Source organism: Medicago sativa, chromosome 2 (assembly GCF_051527215.1).
Source record: "Medicago sativa cultivar Bolivia chromosome 2, Bolivia_mono, whole genome shotgun sequence".
Classification (NCBI taxonomy): Eukaryota; Viridiplantae; Streptophyta; class Magnoliopsida; order Fabales; family Fabaceae; genus Medicago; species Medicago sativa.
Genome location: NC_140750.1, coordinates 66,410,885 through 66,433,327, shown reverse-complemented (window position 1 = coordinate 66,433,327; position 22,443 = coordinate 66,410,885). Strand labels below are relative to the sequence as shown.

The following is a 22,443-nucleotide window of genomic DNA, read 5'->3' as shown; positions in this document are numbered from 1 at the left end:
TTTGATGTTGCCACATTACATATACTACAAATCCGCAAACTAGATCACTTTTACACAGCGAACGTACTCCAAAAGAAAAATTCATTGGCCCTGCCTATTAAAGGCATGGGAAGCACATTTCTACTCAATGAGAAATATGGATGGAGGCTGCTTTATTTATAACTTAGCTTTTCATTCCATGTTGCTAAGTAGCCGATGTGAGACTAGTTCAACTTATATATCTCAATGTTCTCGTATCAGAGAGGTCCAACTAGTATATCTCTATATTTTTGTAAAATTTGTATTATTTTTATTGAAAGTATTAATATTTGCATTGTTAATTTTATATTTTTAATTAAGTAATTTTGTTATCCACAATGTACTAATCATTATATTTGAACCACGAACCCAAGTGAACTAACTATGTATACCCACGTATCCGAACCATACCACGTACTGAAGCGAATTACGAATCGTGTGACTATGGTATTTCTAGTGAGGGAACATCACTGAGCCACTTCATCTCAAAGTTCATTAGCATATGGATCCTCCAATCTACGGCTGTGGTTCCTCAGCCACCTCTGCCTTACCCTTGGCCAGTCTTCGTTTTTCTTCCTCAGTCTTCTCTGCTACTTCATCATCAGAATCAGATAACTTCTCCACCTGCACTGACACCTGCACCTAAGAAGTCTCAGTCGTCTTGCTTGTGTCCGGTTTGCACCTAATTAACGCAGTCCGCTCTCCTTCATCAGATGAATCAACAACTACCACCACCTTCCCCTTGCCTTGTTGGGGTACTGCCACGACATTACTTGAAGTGGAGCCAGTTCCTGATTCAGGGGACTCAATCTTGATTTTCATTTTAATGCAAAGATCAGCCATATGCTTGCCACATTGCTCCACCTGCACCTGCTCCTGAAAGAAAATTTATAAAAGCTTTGGTGTAATTTGTATATCTATTATATTCAATGTGCAGAGATGATCTCTATTTCTCAAAAAAAAGAAAAAAGTAACAGCCTCATTACCTATTAAGCATTGAAACAGACTTTGACACCGGACATACAACACTCGCACATCCCCAATGATAGTTTGAATAAAATGAATTAATTGAGTGTAACCACACGTGTTGGTGTCGTATCCGCGTGCAACGGACATGACTTGGATCATTAGTGTCTTTTGGTGCTACAAAGCTCACTGCTATAATTTTAGTTTATAAACTATAAAGGCCTAATCATGTCATTGATTCTAAAAATTTGTGTTTAATACGCCTAAACTATAACAAAGTTGCTCTTAAGACATAACATGCAATGCACTTAAATTTTCAAATAACATACTTTAGGGCCAATTTGGCCAAACGTACTGGGATGTGCAATTTCCTTATACTTTCAGTTTTAATAGTTGAAGCAAAAAGATACTTAAAAAAACTCTAGAAGTGAAAAGAAACATATGTTACCTCCAAGACCATTTTATGCCTGGATATGAATCGATCAAAAAATTCTATAGCAAGATGGATTCTCTTCTTCCATCCAAATTGTTTCCATATGCAAGAATACCATGACCACTTGCTTAAGGCACCCAAATCGCTTACCATTTGAACAAATCCATTGTTGATATACATATTTTTCTTTTAACCAATTGATTTGTGAAAGATCATTTTCTAAATAATTGAAAAGTGAAAAATATTTATCTCATATACAATTTATATATTAAATTATAATTAGTGTATTATAATTTTTCAAATTTTTTTTTTATCTAAAAACTGTGAAAAAGACACCGTAGTAATGAAATACATATTTCTATTTCACTACCAAAAAAAAAAAAAAAATACATATTTCTATTTAAAAACTAACCACAGTTCTCGAAGAAAAACATTATACTTTTAAAATAAATGAATACCAAAAGAAAAGACCGACGTATAACTAATTAACTAGTGAAATTTTTTTTTGTCTCATGACTTATACTTTATACAACACATCATAATTATTGAAGTTATATTAAAGTTTCATATTGCTCAAGTTCTTGAGTTGTAGGTGTATAAATGGGGTTGGACATCCTCATCTTTTGAGCTCACTTTAAAGATGAGGTCCAAGTCAATTTAACATGGCATTAGAGTCAGGTTAGTGATGTAATGTGAGAATTGGACCCCAAGATCTTTGTTAGGCGTGGGGGTGTGTATTAAAGTTGTATTGGAGTCTCACATTGCATTAACTTTCATCAATTGAATTAACTTTTTAGATGAGATCCAAGTCATTTTAATAGCCCTATTTTAAAGTTAGTATTTTTCCACAATTCTTCACATTGACTTCAAAACAATGATAGTGTTAACTTAACCACCTAAAGAGAAGATCCTTGAGAAACTTAAAAGGCTAAGAGTTGGCGCCGTTTGGCTAGGGTTCAAGAACAAGATGCAACAAGAGGAAGCACAAATAGAAGATCATGACTCTTATACCAAATGTTTCTTGTGGGGTTGTTGAATGGGAGACAATGTCACCAGAACAGAAAACCATTAGAGAAAAATTAAGGGTTAAGGATTGAGAGCTTTTGGGGTGAAAAACTAGGGTTGAAAAATACATTCTAAATACGCCGGATAGAGGGAGAAATGATTCAAGCTTTCTCTTATGTCTTCTCGAGAAATTTTCTTGTGGATTGAGAGAATGGACACAAAGAGGTAGAAATTAGGGTTGTTATAACTAAGTTTTGTAACTTTTTTATATCTTTTATAAAGACTTGTCGATTTTGATCCAACTTGGTAAACAATTTTTGTGTCTGCTCCTCTCTCTTGTGCTTTGGTTGCTTGTTTGAATTTGCTACACTGCAAGGTTGTTAGATTGGTTCTTGATTGAATGTTATTGCTAGGACCGTTTGATTGTTAGTTGTTTTTATTATTTGCTTCATATATATATTATTGTCGTTTTGCACAAAAAGTTCGAAAAACTCTGAGTAACAAACCGATAACGTAACGGCAATATAGCTGGTTTATCAGAAAACAATTGGCCGGCGCAGTCATGTATTATTCACACACTTTCGGTGTATTGATTTGTGCATTTAGCAATTCTGAGTTTATTCCACCTCAAAAAAATAAAATAAAAGGAAATATTCTTCATGTGTTATTTACAATGTTTATTTGATAAATTATACTTATTCTATCATTAAAATTAACCCAACTAATTATACAAAATTCAAATGAGAATTTCTATAAGACCATTTACAGTGGTTCAACAAATTCAACACCCTTCAACACCCACTTTTTCACTTTTTAACATTCCACATCATCTTCTCTCTCTTAATTCAACACTCATTCAATTTTTACCTCTCCAATGGTTTTTTCATTCAACACTCTACCCCACCACTTTTTATTTATTATTCTTATATAAAAATCTCAAAACCAATCAGCAAGCAGCACCTGTCCTTAATCATTCCACAATTCTTCTTTCTCTCTCTGTTTTATGCTTTCCACGCAACATGTCTGCCCGTGTTCTGCAAGCTCCATATTTAATCCAATCAAACTTGGACGCGTGGCAATTCTGAGACATTAATTTGTGTTGAACCGGTTCAACACCTCTCTCATCCATGTCATGCTTGCAGCACATTAAACACTCCCATTGCAGGCCTTTTTGTTGTTGAAACTGGCATTACACAGACCATTGTAAATGGTCTAAGGAGAACATAGCAGGACCTCCTAAAGTAAAAATGCACGGGAATCTCTTTGACACCTCATGGACATTTCGAGACACATGTCATGTCTTCATTCCAAACAATTGGTGCAAATATTTCGACCGCACCTAGTTTTGCTTTTCTCACCCTCTTTCCCCTGAAAAACAAAACACGTGGTTTCTTAATCCAACTTTAAAAATCACCCAAAATGTCTCATGTAACCCACATATATAAGTACCAATAAAATCTACACTCATAGGTAGCATCAAGCATTGGAGCTGTGGAGGCCTTAAAAGATCAATTAGGGATTTGCAGATGGAACTATGCTTTTAGGTCAATGCAACAACATGTTAATACCAGATCACCATACACTCAAGCCAAGAATTTGTCAAATTCTGCTGCTGCTTCCAACAAGGGGAAGAGAAACAAGGAAGAATCTATGAAAAAAGTCATGGAGCTGAATTGTTGGGGTCCACCTACAATAAGATTTTAAACATTTTAGGTGGGATTGTGAACAGTGATTGTAAATTAATCCCATTAAATAATTTTAGTTGTCCCCTCATCTCAATTAGTGTATAACATGGTTTATTCGTTCAATTTTGTAAGGAATATGTCATTATGGTGCCTGGTGAAGAAGTGCTTGAGATCGTGGTTTTGCAAGGTTAAACAGCTACTTCAAATTTCTTAGCACAAAAAATGTACTTCAACTCCTCGTGATTGAGTTTAAGTGTTTTTTTTTTAAACATTTTTTTTCGAGTAATATCTCAAATTCGTCTTTGAATTTTCACCAATTAGCCAAATTCGTCCTTAAATTTTGCAAAATATCTATTTAGTCCCCGAATTTACAAAATATCAATCAAATCAATCCCTCTGTTAAGTTGGTCTGTTAACGGAGATCGCGTGTACCGTTAACCTTTTACAAAGCTTACCACGTCGGATGCTTACAGAAAATTGTCAAGGACCAAATTGATTGATTTTCAGAAAATTGTCATGGACCAATTTGATTGATTTTCAGAAAATTGCAAAATTTCCAACGGCTCTTTCTCATCTTTCTCATTAACGGCTCTTTCTTCCCCAAATATATAAATTTGGAACCCTAATGTTATAATTTGACACCTAGAGTTCAAAATCCCCAAAATTTCTTCCATGAATTGATGCCAAAGTTCTTCCCCAATTCAAAAAACTTAAAAACCTAATTTTTTTGATTCAATTCGAAATTCAAAAATCAGTGGTCATTGTTGAAGATTTGGTGTTTAGAAAAGATGGGTGGTGGACGTATGGGCAAAAACAACTACAACAGTCGGTCTTGATCTTCAAGCTCTATGTACAATGGTGATGTGAGAGAGCTTCAATGTTGGTGTCCTAGAATTTGTGTTGTAAGAAAAGCCAACACTGTCAATAACCCAGGAAGACCTTTCTATGTGTGCCCTCTGCCAAAGGTTTGTTTAACAATGGTTATGTGATGTGTGAATGGTTTGTTTAAATAGTGCTGATTTTGTCTTTTAATTGTATAGGATGATGGTGAAAATTGTAAATTTTTTGTGTGGGTTGATGAAGTTGAAGAACTAGGTTATTTTAAAAACAATGGTGCTTGTCATGGAATAAATGCAAGGTTGATGGAGAAACCAAAGGATAGTGTCAGAGAAGAGGTTTGGAGGTCAAGGTTGATGGATAAAGTTGATTGTGTAGGAAGTGAGCTTAGGTTAATTAAGATATTGATAGGAGTAATTTGTTTGATTGAGTTGTTTAAAATGTTATTGTATTGTGCCAAGTATGTGTAATGTTGTAATGAAAAGAGGTTGTCAATTAATGAATCCAACCGTTCTGTCAAAAAATTCCAATCAAATCGGTCCTTCTATTGTATGTCTATCCATCATATCGATCCCCAAATTAGTGAAAAGACCATCAAATAAGTCCTTGAATTTCCACAACATAAATCACTGTGATCCTTGGTGCATACATTTGTTGAACAAAGTAAAAAGTAAAAGACAAACACTTTGTTTGTCAAAAGACAGACATTTGCATACCATCATAAGTCATACATTTGATGTTCATAAGTCATTACATAGCCAAAAAATCACATTACATAGCCATCAAGTCATTAAGTCATTTGATTTTCTCAAGTCATTACATATCAAAAAAGCATAAATTAAACAAGTCCAAAAAGCATTAATGAAACTAGTCCAAAAACATAATTTAAACAAGCATCATTGCTTTGGAAATCCTGGAGTTGGGATAAACTCCATGTATTGGGGTTGTGTAGAAGTGGATGACCCGTAATTTGGATTTGGAACTCTAATAACTCCAGGAGCAGTTGGATATTGTGGAGCAGGACCCCTCAGTGGTGTTTGTTTATGCCTGTCACTTGAAATCACTCGTCCTCTCATGCCATATTTCCTTGTATTCATTCCCTGAAATAAAATCAATCAAATCAGACCATAAATTATAACACTATCCATCAAATCAGTCCTTAAATTATCACAATAAGTATCAAATCGATCCTTATCATAGAAGGGTATAATTGGAAAACACAGAAAAAATGACACAGAAAAGTTAAATCTCGGATTTTTACCATTTCCATCAAATTAGTCCTTTTACACATGGATGCCTTGTTGACATGTGTACAGGACAACACAACATGCAAGAAGACACATCATCACCACTAACGGAGCTTTTGGACGGAGGGACCATTTTGATGGACGTTTGTAAAATTCAGGGACTAAATAGATATTTTGCAAAATTCAAGGACGAATTTGGATGATTGGTGAAAATTCAAGGACGAATTTGAGATATTACTCCATTTTTTTTCCTTTATTTTTATATTAACAAAACAAGATAGAATTATATGGTAACAAGAGGAGTGTTATAAATACTATTTTAACATCCATTCTTTTGAAATAAGTTTAATATAAAGTGTTCTTTTGAATTATATGGTAACAAGATAGAATTATATTAACAAAACAAGATAGAATTATATTACACTTTTGAAATAAATTTAATATAAAATCGTGAGACTAACACGAGTTTCACAGTACACGATATTGGGCGTTAGAAAGAGAGAATTCATAATATTATTTATGGTAACAATACAAACTGAGGTGCTAAAAAAAGGAAAAGAGATATGTTACTTAAACAACAATTTTTAGGACAATCTATGAGACAACCAAAGATATAATGTATAAAGAATGTAGATATTGACACGAAAACTAAAACAATAGAGAGAGTGTAAGAACACAATTAAAGTATGAGATATAGAGTTATTTCAAAAACTTATCAAAAAAATGGTAATACAAATATTATTTATAAAAAAAATATATATTTGATTTTTTAAGGGTAAAATAAGTTTTGTTTCCTAAAAATATATCAATTTCTGCATTTAATCCTAAAAAAAAAAATGTGGCATGAGTATGTCCCTATAAACATTTTTAGTATGAAGTCTTAGTCCCTGATAAATTTAAATTTGTTTCATTATACTTAAAATTTTAAATTTTTGAATGAGTTTCACACACATGCTTAGATCCTTATAGGAAGTTTGATATATTTACATGGACTAAAAACTTATTTAACACTTTGTTTTATTTCTAATTTAACTTAAGAATAACACAAGATTACTTGAATGATATGATAATGGATTTCTTTCGTCTTAATTAGAGTCCTTAACTCAAATTCAATATTAGAAATGCAGCAACGTTAAATCTCTTAATGGAGAGTGTTTTCCTCTATTGTAGTCTTAACTTAAGAATAATGCAAATATTTTAAGCTTATTAAAGTAATAAGGTATTTAAACTATGAGTTGTTTGGTTGTGTAGGTTTGAGATTTTGGAGTATGTTCCTCTTAAGGTCTTATGTTCCAATTCTCTTAGTTTTAATTTTTGTGAGTTAATCCATACAAAATTTTGCTTTGACTTTAAATAGAGCCAATGCAAGTTGATGGTGAATTGGATCACCCATATTAGTTGGTTATTGAACCAGATATCGAGTTTAACAAAATAATTGTTGTAGTTTGACAAAATATATTTTTTGCATTGTTAAGGATATACATTTTATATTTTATTTAAATATTATTATTTTTCTTTCATTTTAGCAAGATAACTTTTTTCTTTCACTTTTGGAAAAATAAAAAATACTTCCCAAAATATCTTTATTTAGAAAATTCTTAAAATTTATCAGTAAAACAGTAGAATTACATAGAAGAATTTGAATACACTTAAATTTTTTATTTTTTTTTTAAAGCTAAGAATTTTATTAATTAATTACTTTGTGAATAGCCTGTACAATGAATAAAGTTGGTCATAAAAGACTAGACAATTGACACCTTGTGTCTCTGTTCCAAACAATAGGTAAAACCGCCCCTAGTTTTGTTCTGCTTGTATTTGATTATGCACCTTGTTTAGTTCTTAAATCCCACTTCTAATTCACTCAACTTACCCTCAAGCTCATACATATATATACAGGAATTAATCAACACTAATTCATCATCACACATCAAAACAACTTCATCATAATATTCAACAAAGTTACAACAAAACATACAACATGAGTGCAGCAACAAAAGCTTGGGTAGTAGCATCAAGCATAGGAGCAGTGGAGGCCTTAAAAGACCAACTTGGTGTTTGCAGGTGGAACCATGCTTTTAGATCACTGCATCAACATGCCAAGAACAATATCAGATCATACACTCAAGCCAAGAAATTGTCATCTGCTTCTTCTGCTGCTGTTACCAACAAAGTCAAGAGAACCAAGGAAGAGTCCATGAAGAAAGTCATGGACTTGAATTGCTGGGGTCCTAGTACTGCAAGGTTTTAATGTGGACCTTGAATTGGTGCTAATTTTTATAATGTATTGTAATGTAATAAATCCATTATGATGCAGGTTACATGCTAGCTACTAGTACTTTGTATTCATCCAAAATTTTGTTCGTTCAATGATTGTGTGACCAATTAGAAAACTGAAAATTGAGATGTTGTTTAAATCTCTGAATTTTGTGTTGTGAGAAATCTAGTGTTATCAGCAGAGATATCAATTAATCCTTGAAATTAAATTGGTGTATTGTTATGTGTCTAGAATTATACATATATCTCAGCTGCAAGAAATTATATATCTCCGTTTTTTTTTTTTTCCATTCCTATGTCTGGTTGGAGTAGCAATTTGGTGCCATAGCTTGCATCTCCACCACACACACATCACACACACATCCCCACACACATCCACACACATCAATGGCCAGGATTTCCCCAATGGCACCAATGGCACCAAAACTATGTCATGGAAGTATTTCCCGTCTGGTTGTGCTTCTCTGCTTGAGTCTTTTCGTGGAATAAATCATTAAATTAAAGGAGTCGTTACAGAGATATTCAATAGATTAAATGAAGTATATAGTCTTGTATGGCCACATGACCAATATTCTGTACTTGCACATGCACAAAGAGACACTTTCCGTAAAATGTTAAATATATATTTTTTAATTATTAAAAAAAGACATTATTGTGTGTGCATCTAAACACTAGATTTAATCGTGTGACTATGTAAGAATAGTTTAGTTCTAAGCGAGAAAAATACGAGTAAAAAATGAGTTTCTTTGCACCAATTCACTATGAACCAACTCTCATGGGCTTCAATCTCCAAGAATGGATTCCAAAAGCTCTAAGATGTGATGGATGAGAGTAGAAGCTGATGAATGTGATCAAGACGGTCTCAAACAATTTGAAGGTGATGTCTTAATCTTAAAAATTGAACTCTAATAAAGAGAAGCACCAAAAACTAAAAACAAATAATGTTTATTTAAATTGAAAATAACATGAAAAAAGTCATGTTTAATTCAATAACATCAAATTCCAACTTTCAGTACAGGGTCTGTTTGTTATTTTTTTAAATGATTTTTTATTGTGTTTGATCTTTTTGCAATAATTTTTTCAAAGAATTTTGAAAGAAATCTTTCAATGAGAAATTGGTTTAAATAGATTCCCATAAAAAGTTATTTTAAGTATTTCAGCTTTAACAAAATATATAAAAACAGCAGCTTCTCTCTCTAAAATTCAAAACCTCTGACCTCTCTCTAAAAGTTTTTTCCCGAAACCAACACATCCTCCCTTCTTCTCCAAACCTTTCCTCTCCAATGTAATTCCGGTGGCGGTGGTGCGATGAGGTCCTTCCTCCGCATCACCTTCTTGCCTTTTAACCCTATCTGGGTCGGTTTCTTCATCAGTTTCAATCTGGTTTCGCTGGTTCTTTCGCAGATCCTCATGAGCTCCTCTCCCAGTTTCTCTTGGTTTCACGTTTTGCTGGGATTGGTGTTCGATCTGGTTTGGGTTGTTTGCGTTTCTAGGCTGGATCTGCTTGGAACTTGCGATCTATTGGTGGGTAGGGCTGGTTCTTTTGTGGTGGTGGGTCGTAGTTGTAGGCTGATGGTGGTTTTGTTGGTGGGTTGGTTTCACGTGGTGGTTTTGTTGTTGTTGGTGGTGTGACACCACCTTCTTCAGCCTCTCCAGGTCGGTTTGTGGTGGTGTGCTTTCACCGCTCTATTTTGTTCTGGTCTTGCTGCGTTTCTGTCATGTTCAGTTTGGATCCAGATATCGCCTCTCTTCCTTCCTTATCCAACCTTATTGTTTCTTGTTGTTGTGGTGGCTGGTGGTGGTGCGATGGGTGGCTTTGTCCTCTGCAACACCCCTTTCCTCGTTGAGGTTTATTTTTGTCCAGATCGGTGACTGTTTAGTTGGGTTTGATGGTGGTGATAGGCTACGGCTGCTCCATATCCGGCGGCTATAGGTGCGGCGGAATCTCTTTCATCCACGATTAATCCTCCTTCAACGCAACTCCCGGATCGTTCGTTGCCGTAAGGATCGTGATGGTTGTGGCTGTTCGTACCAGTGGTGGCGGTGGGAGTCGGTGGCTGTGTAGCTTCCTTTTCAATTCCAGTTTGGTGGTTTTGCTTGATTTGGTGGCAGACCCTCTCCGGGGTCTTGGTGGTGTTTTCGGTTGAGGTGATGGTGACTTTGCGTGGGGTTGTCTTGGTGTGGGTTGGATGGATGGTCGTCGATTTTTTTGGACTTGGATTTGGTGTCAGAACGGTTTGCGGACGAGAGCAATATTGAGGGTAGCTGGTGTTGTTTAAGTGAGGAGGTGGGTGTTGGTTGGGGTGATTTCCTTTAGAAGCAACTTTTGTTACACGGGTCCATGTTCGTCGTCTCTAGCTCTCTTTGTGCTTTTTGGGTGGTTTAGATGTTTACAGAGTTTGGAGGGTGTGTGTCACGTTGTGTTGAGCTTTTTCCGTTTGATTTGTTTGTTGTTTAAACTTCGCATGCCATGTCTTTCGTCTTACCTATTGTGTTTTGATTTTCGATGGGCCGGTTCATTTGGCTTCGAGATCGGGAGTCGGGGTTTAGCTGCAATCGTCTTTTGACTTGGTTTGGTTTTTCTCTGGTGTACCGGGGGCGAGGGGTGCCCTGCTAATTTGATACTTTAGTCTGGTGGGCCGATCACTTTTGATTCGAGATCGGGAGTCAGTTCTTTGTCTTAAGTTGGTTTTTGGGCTTTGTGTTGTGCTCTTTCGGTGGATCGGAGGTCGCGAGGTTTGTGATAGCTGCATGATCCTTCGGTTATGTGCTCTTTGAAATGTGGCTCAGCTTGGATGTCGGGGTCTGGGAGTTTTATTTTGAGGGTGTTCTTTGAGGGTGAGTAGTGACGACGGACGATGGTGGATACCGTGTTTACAGTGCTTGTTTTTATGGAGCTTGTTTTAGGTGGTGATGTATTTTGGTTGGTTTATCTTCAGGGGTGTTTTAGGTGGTTATGGTGTACCGTCTATATGCGGCACCATTTGTATCTTATTTCCTCCATACCTTGCGTCTTGCGGGGATGACGTTTAATAATATTTGCCGATTCAAAAAAAAAAAGTATTTCAGCTTTTTCCTTCAAAAAAAAAAAGTATTTCAGCTTTTTAGCACGGTTTTTTTTTATACAATAATTTTTAAAAAAAAAATCTTAAATGAGAAGCTATTTTGAACGGATTCTTATAAAAATCATTTCTGAGAGATATTTTTTTGAAAATAATATGCACATTTTTTGGTGGCATTTGACATATTGTTCTTACGTGATTGGGAATTTCTACAGCAATTCCCTCGGATATCCCTATATGATATTGGGGAGAAGGCTATGCAATTATGTGGTTCACATATGTTTAGAAAGGAAGGATGTTTGTTTCTCGTTTAGATAATTTGGTTAGCTTTTATCTGGATTATTTGAAAGGAGTTGCTCGTATTTTTTCAACAAAGAACTATCGTTGGAGCAGTTATTTGATCGTGTTAAACTTCACACTTAATGGTATGGTTGAAGACTCATAAACCTTCTATTTTCTTCGACTTTCACTCATGGTGGTCTAATCCCCTCGTTCCTATGAGTTATAATCCCACGCAATGTTTCACCTTGTGTTTTTGTTTTGGTAAGTATTCTAACTCGCTTTGTAATTTATACTTTTTTCTCTCTCTTTTAGACACAACCTTATGTGTTCAAAGGGTGATTTTTAATATATTGTTTTTGGCCTCTTAAAAAAAATTAAATTAATTAATGTAAAAGACAATACAACTAACAATCTGTAACCAAAAAAAAAAAAAATACAACTAACAATCTTAGGAGACTAGATATTTGACACCGCGTAGATTTTGAGAAAAGCGTAAATTGGTTGCAAACAAATGAACAAATAGGTGAAACCGCGCCCCTTGTTTTGCTCTGCTTGTATTTACATAAGCCCCTCGTTTAGTTCCTAACTCCCACTTTTAAATCACCACTCAACTTTCCCATATATATGAATGAATCAACACTAACCCATCAACACAAATCACAACAATTTCATACACTTTTACTATATCATATATTCAAAAAATTCAGATTCAACAAAGGTCCAACAATACAATAAAATGAGTGCAGCAACAAGAGCATGGATAGTAGCATCAAGCATAGGAGCAGTGGAGGCATTAAAAGACCAACTTGGTGTTTGCAGGTGGAACTATGCTTTTAGGTCACTGCATCAACATGCTAAGAACAATATTAGATCATACATTCAGGCTAAGAAATTGTCATCTGCTTCTTCTGCTGCTGTTTCCAACAACGTCAAAAGAACCAAGGAAGAGTCCATGAAGAAAGTCATGGACTTGAATTGCTGGGGTCCTAGTACTGCAAGGTTTTAATGTGGACTTTGAATTGATGCTAATTTATGATGTTATTGTATTGTAATAATTTATTGATTAAATATTTTGGTGCAAGTTTATTTTTTATAATTAAACATTTAGGAGAGTTGGTACGAAACATTACCAAAGTGAAAGCAGACCTCATACTTAAACCTCATACTTAAAGAGCGATAATATGTTCATGAAATTATAACATGACCAAGAAAAATGAGAATTGAGATATAGTTTCCATATTTTATTTGTTTTTTGGGCTTGCAAGTTGAGTCTTTTCACAAAGAAAGAAAGAATTATTAGTTTTATAGGGTGACTCTTAATCTACGTCGGATGTCTAAATTCATCATCTTCGTGCTCCTCTGATTAGTCAGATTGTCCAACTGCAACATCGAGATTGGATTGTTAATTTTCATCATACCCTCCGTCAAAGCAATGAGTGAGCGGATTGGCTTGCTAAGCACGGTGTTTCTTCTTCGGATGCTCTAGAGTCTTGGATTTTTTGCCCTCCTCAACCGCATCATTCTCTTATGAATTATGCTTTTGGAGTTGCTCGTCTGAGATTGTAGTTTAGGCTTCGTTGCAGCAAAAACCACTTTTTTTTTTATTAATTGTTATGACCAATGTCCAAAAATGCTTAGATGAAATAATACAAGGTCTTTTCTTGCTTAACTAAGGTTTCGAGTTTGACCATACATCAACGTCAAAACTCTTAAATTTGTTTGGTCATTTATTTAGATTTCACAAACATGAGTTATCAATATCTATAGCTGCACGTAGACTATAACTCAAAATTTAAACATGCATAGCATCGATGTGCTCCTTAACTTTAAGCCACAGCGGGTTCCTTCATGGCTAATGGTTTTTGAGAAAGAAAAGAGTAAAATAAAGAAAAATGCTAAACATCCCGATAAAAAGTGTTCCGAGAGGTTCACGAATTACCTGTACATGACAACGTGTAAATGAAATTTTAATCTTCCCCAATTCATCACACACAATATCTGCAATTCTCTCCCTACGAATCCGGCGACCACCACACCCACCACTCATTGTGTTTCTCCCAATTTCCATTGTGTTCTCTTTCATCAACGTCGTTCCTTTGTCGTGACTCTGTCATCGTTCCTTTCACCGTCACACTGCTCCTTTGCCGTACTTCCTGTTCCTTTTGCTGTCACTGTTCCTTAATCGATTTTCTATGGAATTTGGGTAATTATCTCTTTTAAATTGAATTAATTTTCAAAAAATATTTTGCTTCTATGTTCCAGAAATTGCCATAGGCAAGACCAGTGTTTACGCAATGTTTTTGGGTGTGCTTTGTTGATAGTAACAGTGAAGTTTGTTTCAGACATTTTTGCTTGTGTGTATGTTGTTGATAAAAAGGAAATGAGTGTTGCTTAATTTAGAGTGACCAATTGCTCATGGAGTTACTATCATGGAATTTGTTGTGATGCTGTCAAAGTAATATAATTGGTTACAATAAATTGGCTTATCAGTTATCACCAATAATTTGATTTTATCTATCAAATCTCTTCTCTATTATATATATTTGCTTTGAAAAATTGTAAAAGTACACGTGGCACTATAAATTGTTAATCATCATTAATGCTCTAATACACCTAAAACTTCAAATTTCAACTTGATATTCCATTTGAAATTCAAATTTCAAGGCTTAGTGAAATAGGTAATGACAATCTGACCATTAAAAAAATTAATTTCATTTAAATTGTTTTAAGGTATGACTTTGATATTATTTTTGTAATTTTGAATAGAAATAATAATAATAATTATAATAATAATTATAATAATAATAATAATGATTTATCGTTATAAAATTATTTAGAAATCAAGTGTCTATATGCACAACAATTATTGAATTTGTTTTAATGTATAAAACTTATATAAAAAAAATATGAATCCTTACATTTTTTTTAAAAAATTACTTTCTTAATTTTTTTTTGTAATTTAAATAAAACCCAAAATAGAGAATAAAAAAAATAGTTTGCTTTAGAAGTTTATTAAAAAGGATGGTGAACAATATCAATATAAATGCTTGATGGAATTAGCAAAGAGAGGTTACAAAATTAAAAGAAAAAGATTTCTAATGATTTCGTTATAAAGACTCCTTTTTGAATGTGCTTGGTATGAAACAAAAATACTAAAATACCCTTGCAAAATTGTCTATATAAATGATATTCGAAAGACCGTTGCAAATTGCATTGCTTCTTCCATGTATTCTCTTTTTCTTATTAGTTTCTTTGCTTCTTTTTTTTTTGTCAATCGTTGGTTGCTAATTTTTTTTTGTGTGAATGAGAAATATTTTGTTTGCCAAACAATATTTGATTGTTTATGCAATTTATTTATTTTTGAAAAAATATGATCTTTAGTAATAATCGTTATTATAGTAGTTTCCGTATTGTTGTGTTTTTTTGTGTCTTAATGATTATAAATATTTTTCTAACTATTGTGTTTTATTTATTTTTTTGAGAAAATCCATGTCACTGTTAGAGAACTCTCATAGTATGATAAGATACAGAGTTAGGATGAGAAGATTAACGACACTGTAATGGAAGATTATACATTTATATTTTAATTGTCATCTATATTTTCATATTCAACCAATTCATTTTTTTGAAGTATCCAATTCATTTGTTTGCTTTAAATGTTGTAGTTTGTAGCTATATTTTGTTTTTTTTTTTTTAATATGTGTTAGATACACTTTGTTTTTTCATATCATGTTAGAGAAATGAGTGTCATCTTTATAAACATCAAAACTCTTTTGTACATAATGTTTTGTATTATTATTTATTATTTAATCAATTCAATATATTTGTTTATTTTAAATAATGCTTACCTTAAAATAAATATTTACCTTATAAACTTCTGTGGTCAATTTAGTTTATTTGTTTATTTGATTTCAATATTGTTTTATCATATTACTCGAATTATTATTTTACAAATTGAATGATGATATTGTTTAAAAGATGAACTTATATAATTACAAAACAATTTGAAAAATATATATTATCTAAATTTTATTATATTTTTACACAAAAAAAAACTTATGTATATTGTGAAGGTGAGAAAAACACAAGAAGGGGGGGTTGAATTGTGTTTTTGGAAAATTCTTCGTTTCTCCTAAACACTGAACACACTGATCAGAAGCTAAGTGAGACAGCTTCTGAAGTGATTATCAGAATCTATATGCAGCGGAAAAAACAGAGAGAGAGAAGAAGAAAGACACAAAGCAATTATACAGGTTCCTTCCACAAACCGGAAGTAGTCCTGTCCCCCTTGCACTTCCAAGGAGAGTTCACTATGAGTAATATCTGATTACAAATGCTCAAGCACACAAGCAAGAGACTTCCTTTGCTCAAGAACACAATCAAGAGACTTCCTGCTCAAGCACAACTGCAAGAGACTTCCTAACTAAACAAAATTACACAGAAAATTGTTTAAGGTTGAACACTTGATATACAATCAGAGGTGCTCACAATACAAATCAGATACAGACTCAATGGACTTAAGAATTTCTAAGATATGACTTTGAGACACAGAAATTCTAAGTGAATGCAGAACAATTTCAGCAGAGGTTTGGTACTTGTGAAAATCTTGTGAGTCTTTCGTTCAGCGTTCTTGCATTGCCAAAACTCTAAGTCTTCACTCCTTTATATAGAGGTGTGAAAGAGACGTTGTGAAATTGCCAGCACACCAAAGAGTCGTTGTTGAAGCTTGATCTTTCACCAATGATATATTGCCTGATTTGGTTGTTGTCCTATGAAGAACAAATTTGAAATCCATTCCTTATCCAAAGGAACATATATGCAGGCGAAACCGTATTCTGGAGCTGTTTTCTTGTCTTGTAGCGTGGACACAAAACAGAGTAGTGGAGAACGTGGTTGTACAATTCGTACAAAGTACAATGTCAACGCTTTCGTCCAAATTGCAAGCACAAGCCTTCAAACACCTTTGAAATGACCGTTGCAAAATTCCACTAATCCTTTGTTTGTGTTTTCGAATCCAATAGACAGCTTTTGCATTGATAATTCTTCAATTCTTGAATCTTTTGCAAATCCAGTTGAGATTCAGCTTCTGGTGAAATAGCTTCTGATGAGGCAGCTTCTGATGATGCAGCTTCTGATGATATGACTTCTGCAGCTTCTGATGATGCAGCTTCTGATGATATGACTTCTGGACTTCTTGTCTTCAGGAGCACTATTCTTACTTCAGAAGCGTCTTAACTTCAGGAGCACTATCCTTACTTCATAAGCGACTTAACTTCAGGAGCGCTTTTTCTCTTCAGTAACAAGTTACCTTCAGGAGCGTCCAAGCTTCAAATTTTTGTCGTTTCCTTTGCTCTTTATTTGCTCATTCAGAACCAATGATGATGTAACTTTATAATTATGGTCCTGTACACTTGAACAAATATTAGCTAGTCCAATTTACAATTTTTAATACCTTGTTATCATCAAAACTCTTTAAGGTTCATTGTTAAACACATTTTGTTCCAACATATTGCCTTTTTTGGTCACATATGTGTTTTTGATTGAAGTTAACACTTTTATATTGATTTATATTTAGAAATATCATAATAAAAAATATTAATGTAAAACTTATATGTATATTGCCTTTTTTTGGTCACATATGTGTTTTTGATTGAAGTTAACACTTTTATATTGATTTATATTTAGAAATATCATAATAAAAAATCATTAATGTATTTGTTCAAAATAAAATCTGTAATCAATGTTTGTAAACATAAGGTCATAAGTTTCTCATTTTTTTTAAGGAAGTTTCTCATTTATTTATTAATAAGTTTTTAATTTTTTTTGGTTCAAATATGTTTTTAAATTTATTTATTAATATGTTTGTAAACATAAGGTCATAAGCTACCTTTTCATAATTTCACATTTATTTTTTAATTTAATGAAACTAAATATGCAAAAGTACATGTGTATTGTTTCTCCCTAATTAACTACTTATGTAAAAAAAAAATTATTCACAAATTAATATGACCATTAATACGCACATTAAACACAAATGGTATTCTTTTATCTTTTTTTTAATCCCCTATTCTTTTTATCTTTAGCAAAACATATTCTTCATCACACATTCAAATTTGTCAATGAGATTATATATTTTAAATGTCCATCAATTCTTAATCTTTATGTTGCATAAATAAGACAATCTTAACATTTATGAAATATTATACACTTTTTCTACTCAAAACTGAATCAAATTGTTCAGCGCAAATTATTAATGCGCTAATTAAAACATGAATCATAAGTTCCGGTAAAAATAAAATATGAATCATAAGCATTCAAAATTAAAACCAATTCAGAACGTGTATCAAAATTATTCAAAATGCATGTATACGGACCTAATCATTAAGGGGAAAATTAAGGTAATTTCTTTTTCAGCAATCCAAAAAAATCGAAATTACTAAGTTAAATAATCTCTTAGCCATGAAAGTTGACTCAATTAGTAAGTAATTGACTCATCCAGATGGTTGAAAATTACTTTTGTAAGCGTTCTAGGAATCCAATTCACTTATATTTATTTCCAAAAAAAAATTGATGTTAAATTTGTAAATTCATACGGTATAAACATAACTTTTTTTTGTATGATTTTCTCTGTAAAAAAGACAACAGTATAATGTTTGCTTATATTTTTCCCTAATAAATACAATTGCTTATTGTGCCAAAACAAAATACAATTACTTATAGATCGTGACATTTTTTACTATAGGTAAATGTGTAGGTTCCAAAATTTTATACAATTTACTCATTTTTTAATGACATGTTTGGTTACCCGTCTATAATCATCCTTACAGTTTTCAAAATTTTATACAATTTATTTGTGATTGACTCATTTCCAATTATAAAAAATTTATACCTGTTATTCAAGGGTATTTAGATGGGATGGTAAGAGATTTTCTGAAGCTTCATCAAAAATCATATGTTCAAATATAGCCTAAAATATACAACAATGTTAAATCTCCTAAGAGAAACCTTTCCCGTTCATTGTGGTCTTACTCGACTCCATTTACGCTTAAAGGATACACGGTAAAAAAAAATAATCAATACTTGCTTGATTAATTTCCATGAATGGTAGTTACTATAAACATTGTTGTATGTTTGGAACATTAAAAAGTTGTCATCCAACAATAATGCCTACCAGTTGGGTGGTTTATTGCCTATTTTAGTAACTTTACATTTTTCAAGTATTTTTTTTTAAGCCGGGAGAAAGGACAAATATCAAGAGGAAACAACGGCATCTCAACTGGGTTCGCATCCCGTATCCTATGCCGCCAAACTCAAAAAAATTATTTAAAAAAGGGGAAAATATATACACAAGAGGGGGACTAAGCCAAAACCCTCAAAAGCTGAAAATAAAAGAGAATGAAAAATAAAATGGCAACAATTTCTGTTAAACTTTTAGCACGAGTCTCTGAAATTGTAAAAAGTCAACATCACCAGCAACATGGCTTTGATTTTCTTCAAATCCACCAAAATCATCAATAAACATTCGGAACCTGTTCGACACCGCCAAAATCAAAGATTCCGCAATAATAATTAACAATGGTTTATGAGACGGAAAGCAACTCCTGTGTCCGAGTTGCCAATACCTTAAGCACTCCAATATAGGACAATCATTGGACACTTGGAGATGAAGCATCCCTTGAGCGGGTTCTATACGGCGGTTTCCCAAGTACATGTTGTTGTCTCAATTTCTGTTTTTGCTTCTTAAACAAAACCAGTGTGAATAGATATATTTAAGTTTACATATATAATACATATTTAAAACAATTTTATAGTTTGAGAAAATTAGTCCTAAAAATTCCTAACTCAAATAATAAAAATGTCAAAATTGTTTCATCGGATGTTATGATTGATATTCGATCTCGGACTCTTTCATGGTGTACACAATTTTTTAGGGGAGTGAACACATTTTACAAAGAAGATCCACAATAGAAATCCCATTTTATGTACCTAAGTGGATCTTAAATGTATACGCCGTCTATTTTATAATATACATCTAACTTACAAGAGTTTCAAAGTACACGTTGCACATAATCTTGCTTTCTATCATTAGTTGCTTTCAATTGTTTTTTTCTAATTGCTACCATTTGTTCATGTCTCTATTGCTTTAGTGGTCTATTTCTTTTTTGGTAATGATATCTTTGGTACTAATATTTTATAGAAGTTGTCGAAGTCAATGCAATTTTTTTTAATGTCTTCCCTTTTCACATTAAACGTATTGAATGCAAATAAAAATGTCTGAGAATAATTTTGCATTGATTTTGGGTACCTATTTTGTATTCAAATTTTTAGTCATGTCTTCACTATATATACTCACGTTACTCGAATTATTTCTGTACTTTTTCTTTACTTAGTCTCTCTTCACACACATCCAACGAATTTTTATTTTTAATTTACAATTTTTTTATAGGTACAAAACATGGAGTAAACTTATAAAAACAATTTTTATATTCATGACATATGCAGAATTAAATAAAATATGCAAAATTATTTTTCTTGCACATTATTAAGTATATTTTTTTAATCTTGGAAAATGTTTTGATAACTTTTTTTATTCTCTTAGTGTTGAATCATTCACTATACGATAGATTCAGCCACTTATCAGCGTTCACTCTGCAACTGATTCAACCACATATTAGCTTCTTATGTTTGTTTTGATTCATGTTGTGCTTGATTCTTAAGCCCCCGCGCGCGCGCGCGTGTGTGTGTATGTCTCTTATTTTTTCGTTCAACTTTTTGTGTGTATTGAATCAATTTATTTTGGTTTTTCCCCTATGTTCAATTGTTTCATAAGAAGAATGACTACAAACGATTGATACGAGTAATGATGAAATTAACACTGTTTTTCAACTATACAAGCAATATTTGAATGCCTATCATATTTCTCTATACATTGTTTTTTATTACAAAATTCATGTAAATTTATTATTCATTTCATCAATAAATTCTTTTAAGGTTATTCTACTATCTTTTGATAATATACATATCCATGTAGAAGGCTCTTAGACCATCCACAATGGTGGGTGCTTCACCTATTTAGCACGACATTAAATAGGCACCCTCATTGTGGAGTATAACATATGGGTGCTTAATTTCAAAAATAAAATAAAATATGGGTGCTTATGGAGGAAGGTGGTTATGGAAGCACCTTCTCTCTCTCTTCATTTTTCATGGGGCCCCATTTAATAAATTTTAGTAAAATGAATAAATTTTGTTAAAAATGTAATGATATAGAGTTATTTGTAAGGGTCTATTTAATAATTCTTTTTGAGGTGCTAGGTTGGAGAAAATTGGTGCTTATTAAGTATTACCGTAAAATTGGTGATATGGACATAGGGGACCCACTTAAGCACCCAATGTTGGGTGCTCTGTTGTGGATGGTCTTACATTCACAAATATGGAATGAATTTCGATTAGAAATTTCTACCTCAGGTCTGGGTTAAAGAATATGAATAAATATTTGTTTTTTCTAGCATTTGTTCTTCTACTTCTTTTACTTCCTTTTTTTTCAAAGCATTATAATGTATCATTGATGAAAAAGTTCTTGGATGGTCACAACGATTTAGACACTTCGTTTGGTCGCACACAAACAATGCTTATGATATAATCATTTAAAACCTAATGATTCTTTAATTATTATTTTTCTATTATTTTTGTTCTTTTTATGTATGTGATATCAAATGAAGTGTCTAATTCTTTATGTTCACACAATAATTCTCTCATAGATGTCATTAAAAAGCATTAACATGTATTCAAGTCAAAATTCAAAAAAAATTCATATTTACTTTCTATACCTTTTTTTCTTTCTAAAATATATTTTGTTGTCATATTTACCTTTTTTTACGTTGATTTATTATTTCTTTTATATATATAAAAAAAAGAGATTCATTCTTCTACCAAAAAATAAAAGAGATTCATTCTCATATGTTTTTATCTCTTCCGATTATTCTTCGTTATCTATACCTTTTTTTACACAATCAATTTAAATAAAAATCACACCTTATGAGAAGGAGAATATTACTAAGTGTTCCTGTTTTCTTGAACAATTGTTCTCTTTTACATGTTAAGGAGCAACATATATTTTTAATAGGAAATGACACTTCCAACTGTTTTGTTCTTCATTATAGGATTGGTTGAATTTTTTTCTCAGTTCACTATTAACTTCCATGTGTATGATGATTTTGAGATATTTTATTTTTAATTTGTTTAATAGTGTATATTTTTAGTTTAAATTAGTAGCTTAATGGATTTGGTTTTGAATCCACCTTTTTTTTGGGATTTCCTTTTTATTCGGAGTAAGTTGGTCTAAAAGAAGCTGTATTTATCGGATAATATTAAGTTGTGTGTCAATTTTATAATCCTATATGATAATCCCTTCATGTATATTTGACTTCTTCTAGATTGTTTTTCACAAATAAAAGGTCTTTTGAAATTAGGAATTCGCCTCAAAAGACAACAAATAAGATGTTGATTTCAGGAACGAGTGAGCGATGATCAACAAAAAGTTATAAATGTGGAAAATTATCAAGTTACAGCAAAATTTTACTTTTGCAAAAATTTGCATCAACAAATTAATCAATCTATATAATTTGTTTTTT

At 32.5% G+C, this 22,443-nt stretch overlaps 3 protein-coding genes across 6 annotated transcripts; all 3 read left to right on the top strand.

The window, feature by feature from the left end:
- The first annotated feature begins 2,079 nt into the window (after positions 1–2,079).
- Positions 2,080–4,416, top strand: LOC146949871 (uncharacterized). The gene is made up of 3 exons (XM_085748576.1): positions 2,080–2,095; positions 3,620–3,720; positions 3,893–4,416. Exons 1-3 carry the CDS (start codon positions 2,080–2,082, stop codon positions 4,124–4,126), a joined length of 351 nt encoding a protein of 116 aa, XP_085604702.1. The 3' UTR covers positions 4,127–4,416.
- A 3,657-nt stretch (positions 4,417–8,073) lies between these two features.
- On the top strand, positions 8,074–8,674 carry LOC146949870 (uncharacterized). Its single transcript, XM_085745897.1, has one exon. The coding sequence runs from the start codon at positions 8,170–8,172 to the stop codon at positions 8,437–8,439; it is 270 nt and encodes an 89-aa protein (XP_085602023.1). The 5' UTR covers positions 8,074–8,169; the 3' UTR covers positions 8,440–8,674.
- Positions 8,675–12,404: 3,730 nt separating this feature from the next.
- LOC146949869 (uncharacterized) lies at positions 12,405–13,478 on the top strand. Of its 4 annotated transcripts, none has more exons than XM_085745893.1 (2): positions 12,405–12,808; positions 13,181–13,478. In XM_085745893.1, exons 1-2 carry the CDS (start codon positions 12,546–12,548, stop codon positions 13,293–13,295), a joined length of 378 nt encoding a protein of 125 aa, XP_085602019.1. In that variant the 5' UTR covers positions 12,405–12,545; the 3' UTR covers positions 13,296–13,478. The 4 variants fall into 4 exon arrangements, with proteins under 4 accessions (XP_085602019.1, XP_085602020.1, XP_085602021.1 ...); XM_085745894.1 differs by having other exon boundaries at positions 12,408–12,808; positions 13,177–13,478; XM_085745895.1 differs by having other exon boundaries at positions 12,409–12,808; positions 13,118–13,187.
- Positions 13,479–22,443: the final 8,965 nt, after the last annotated feature.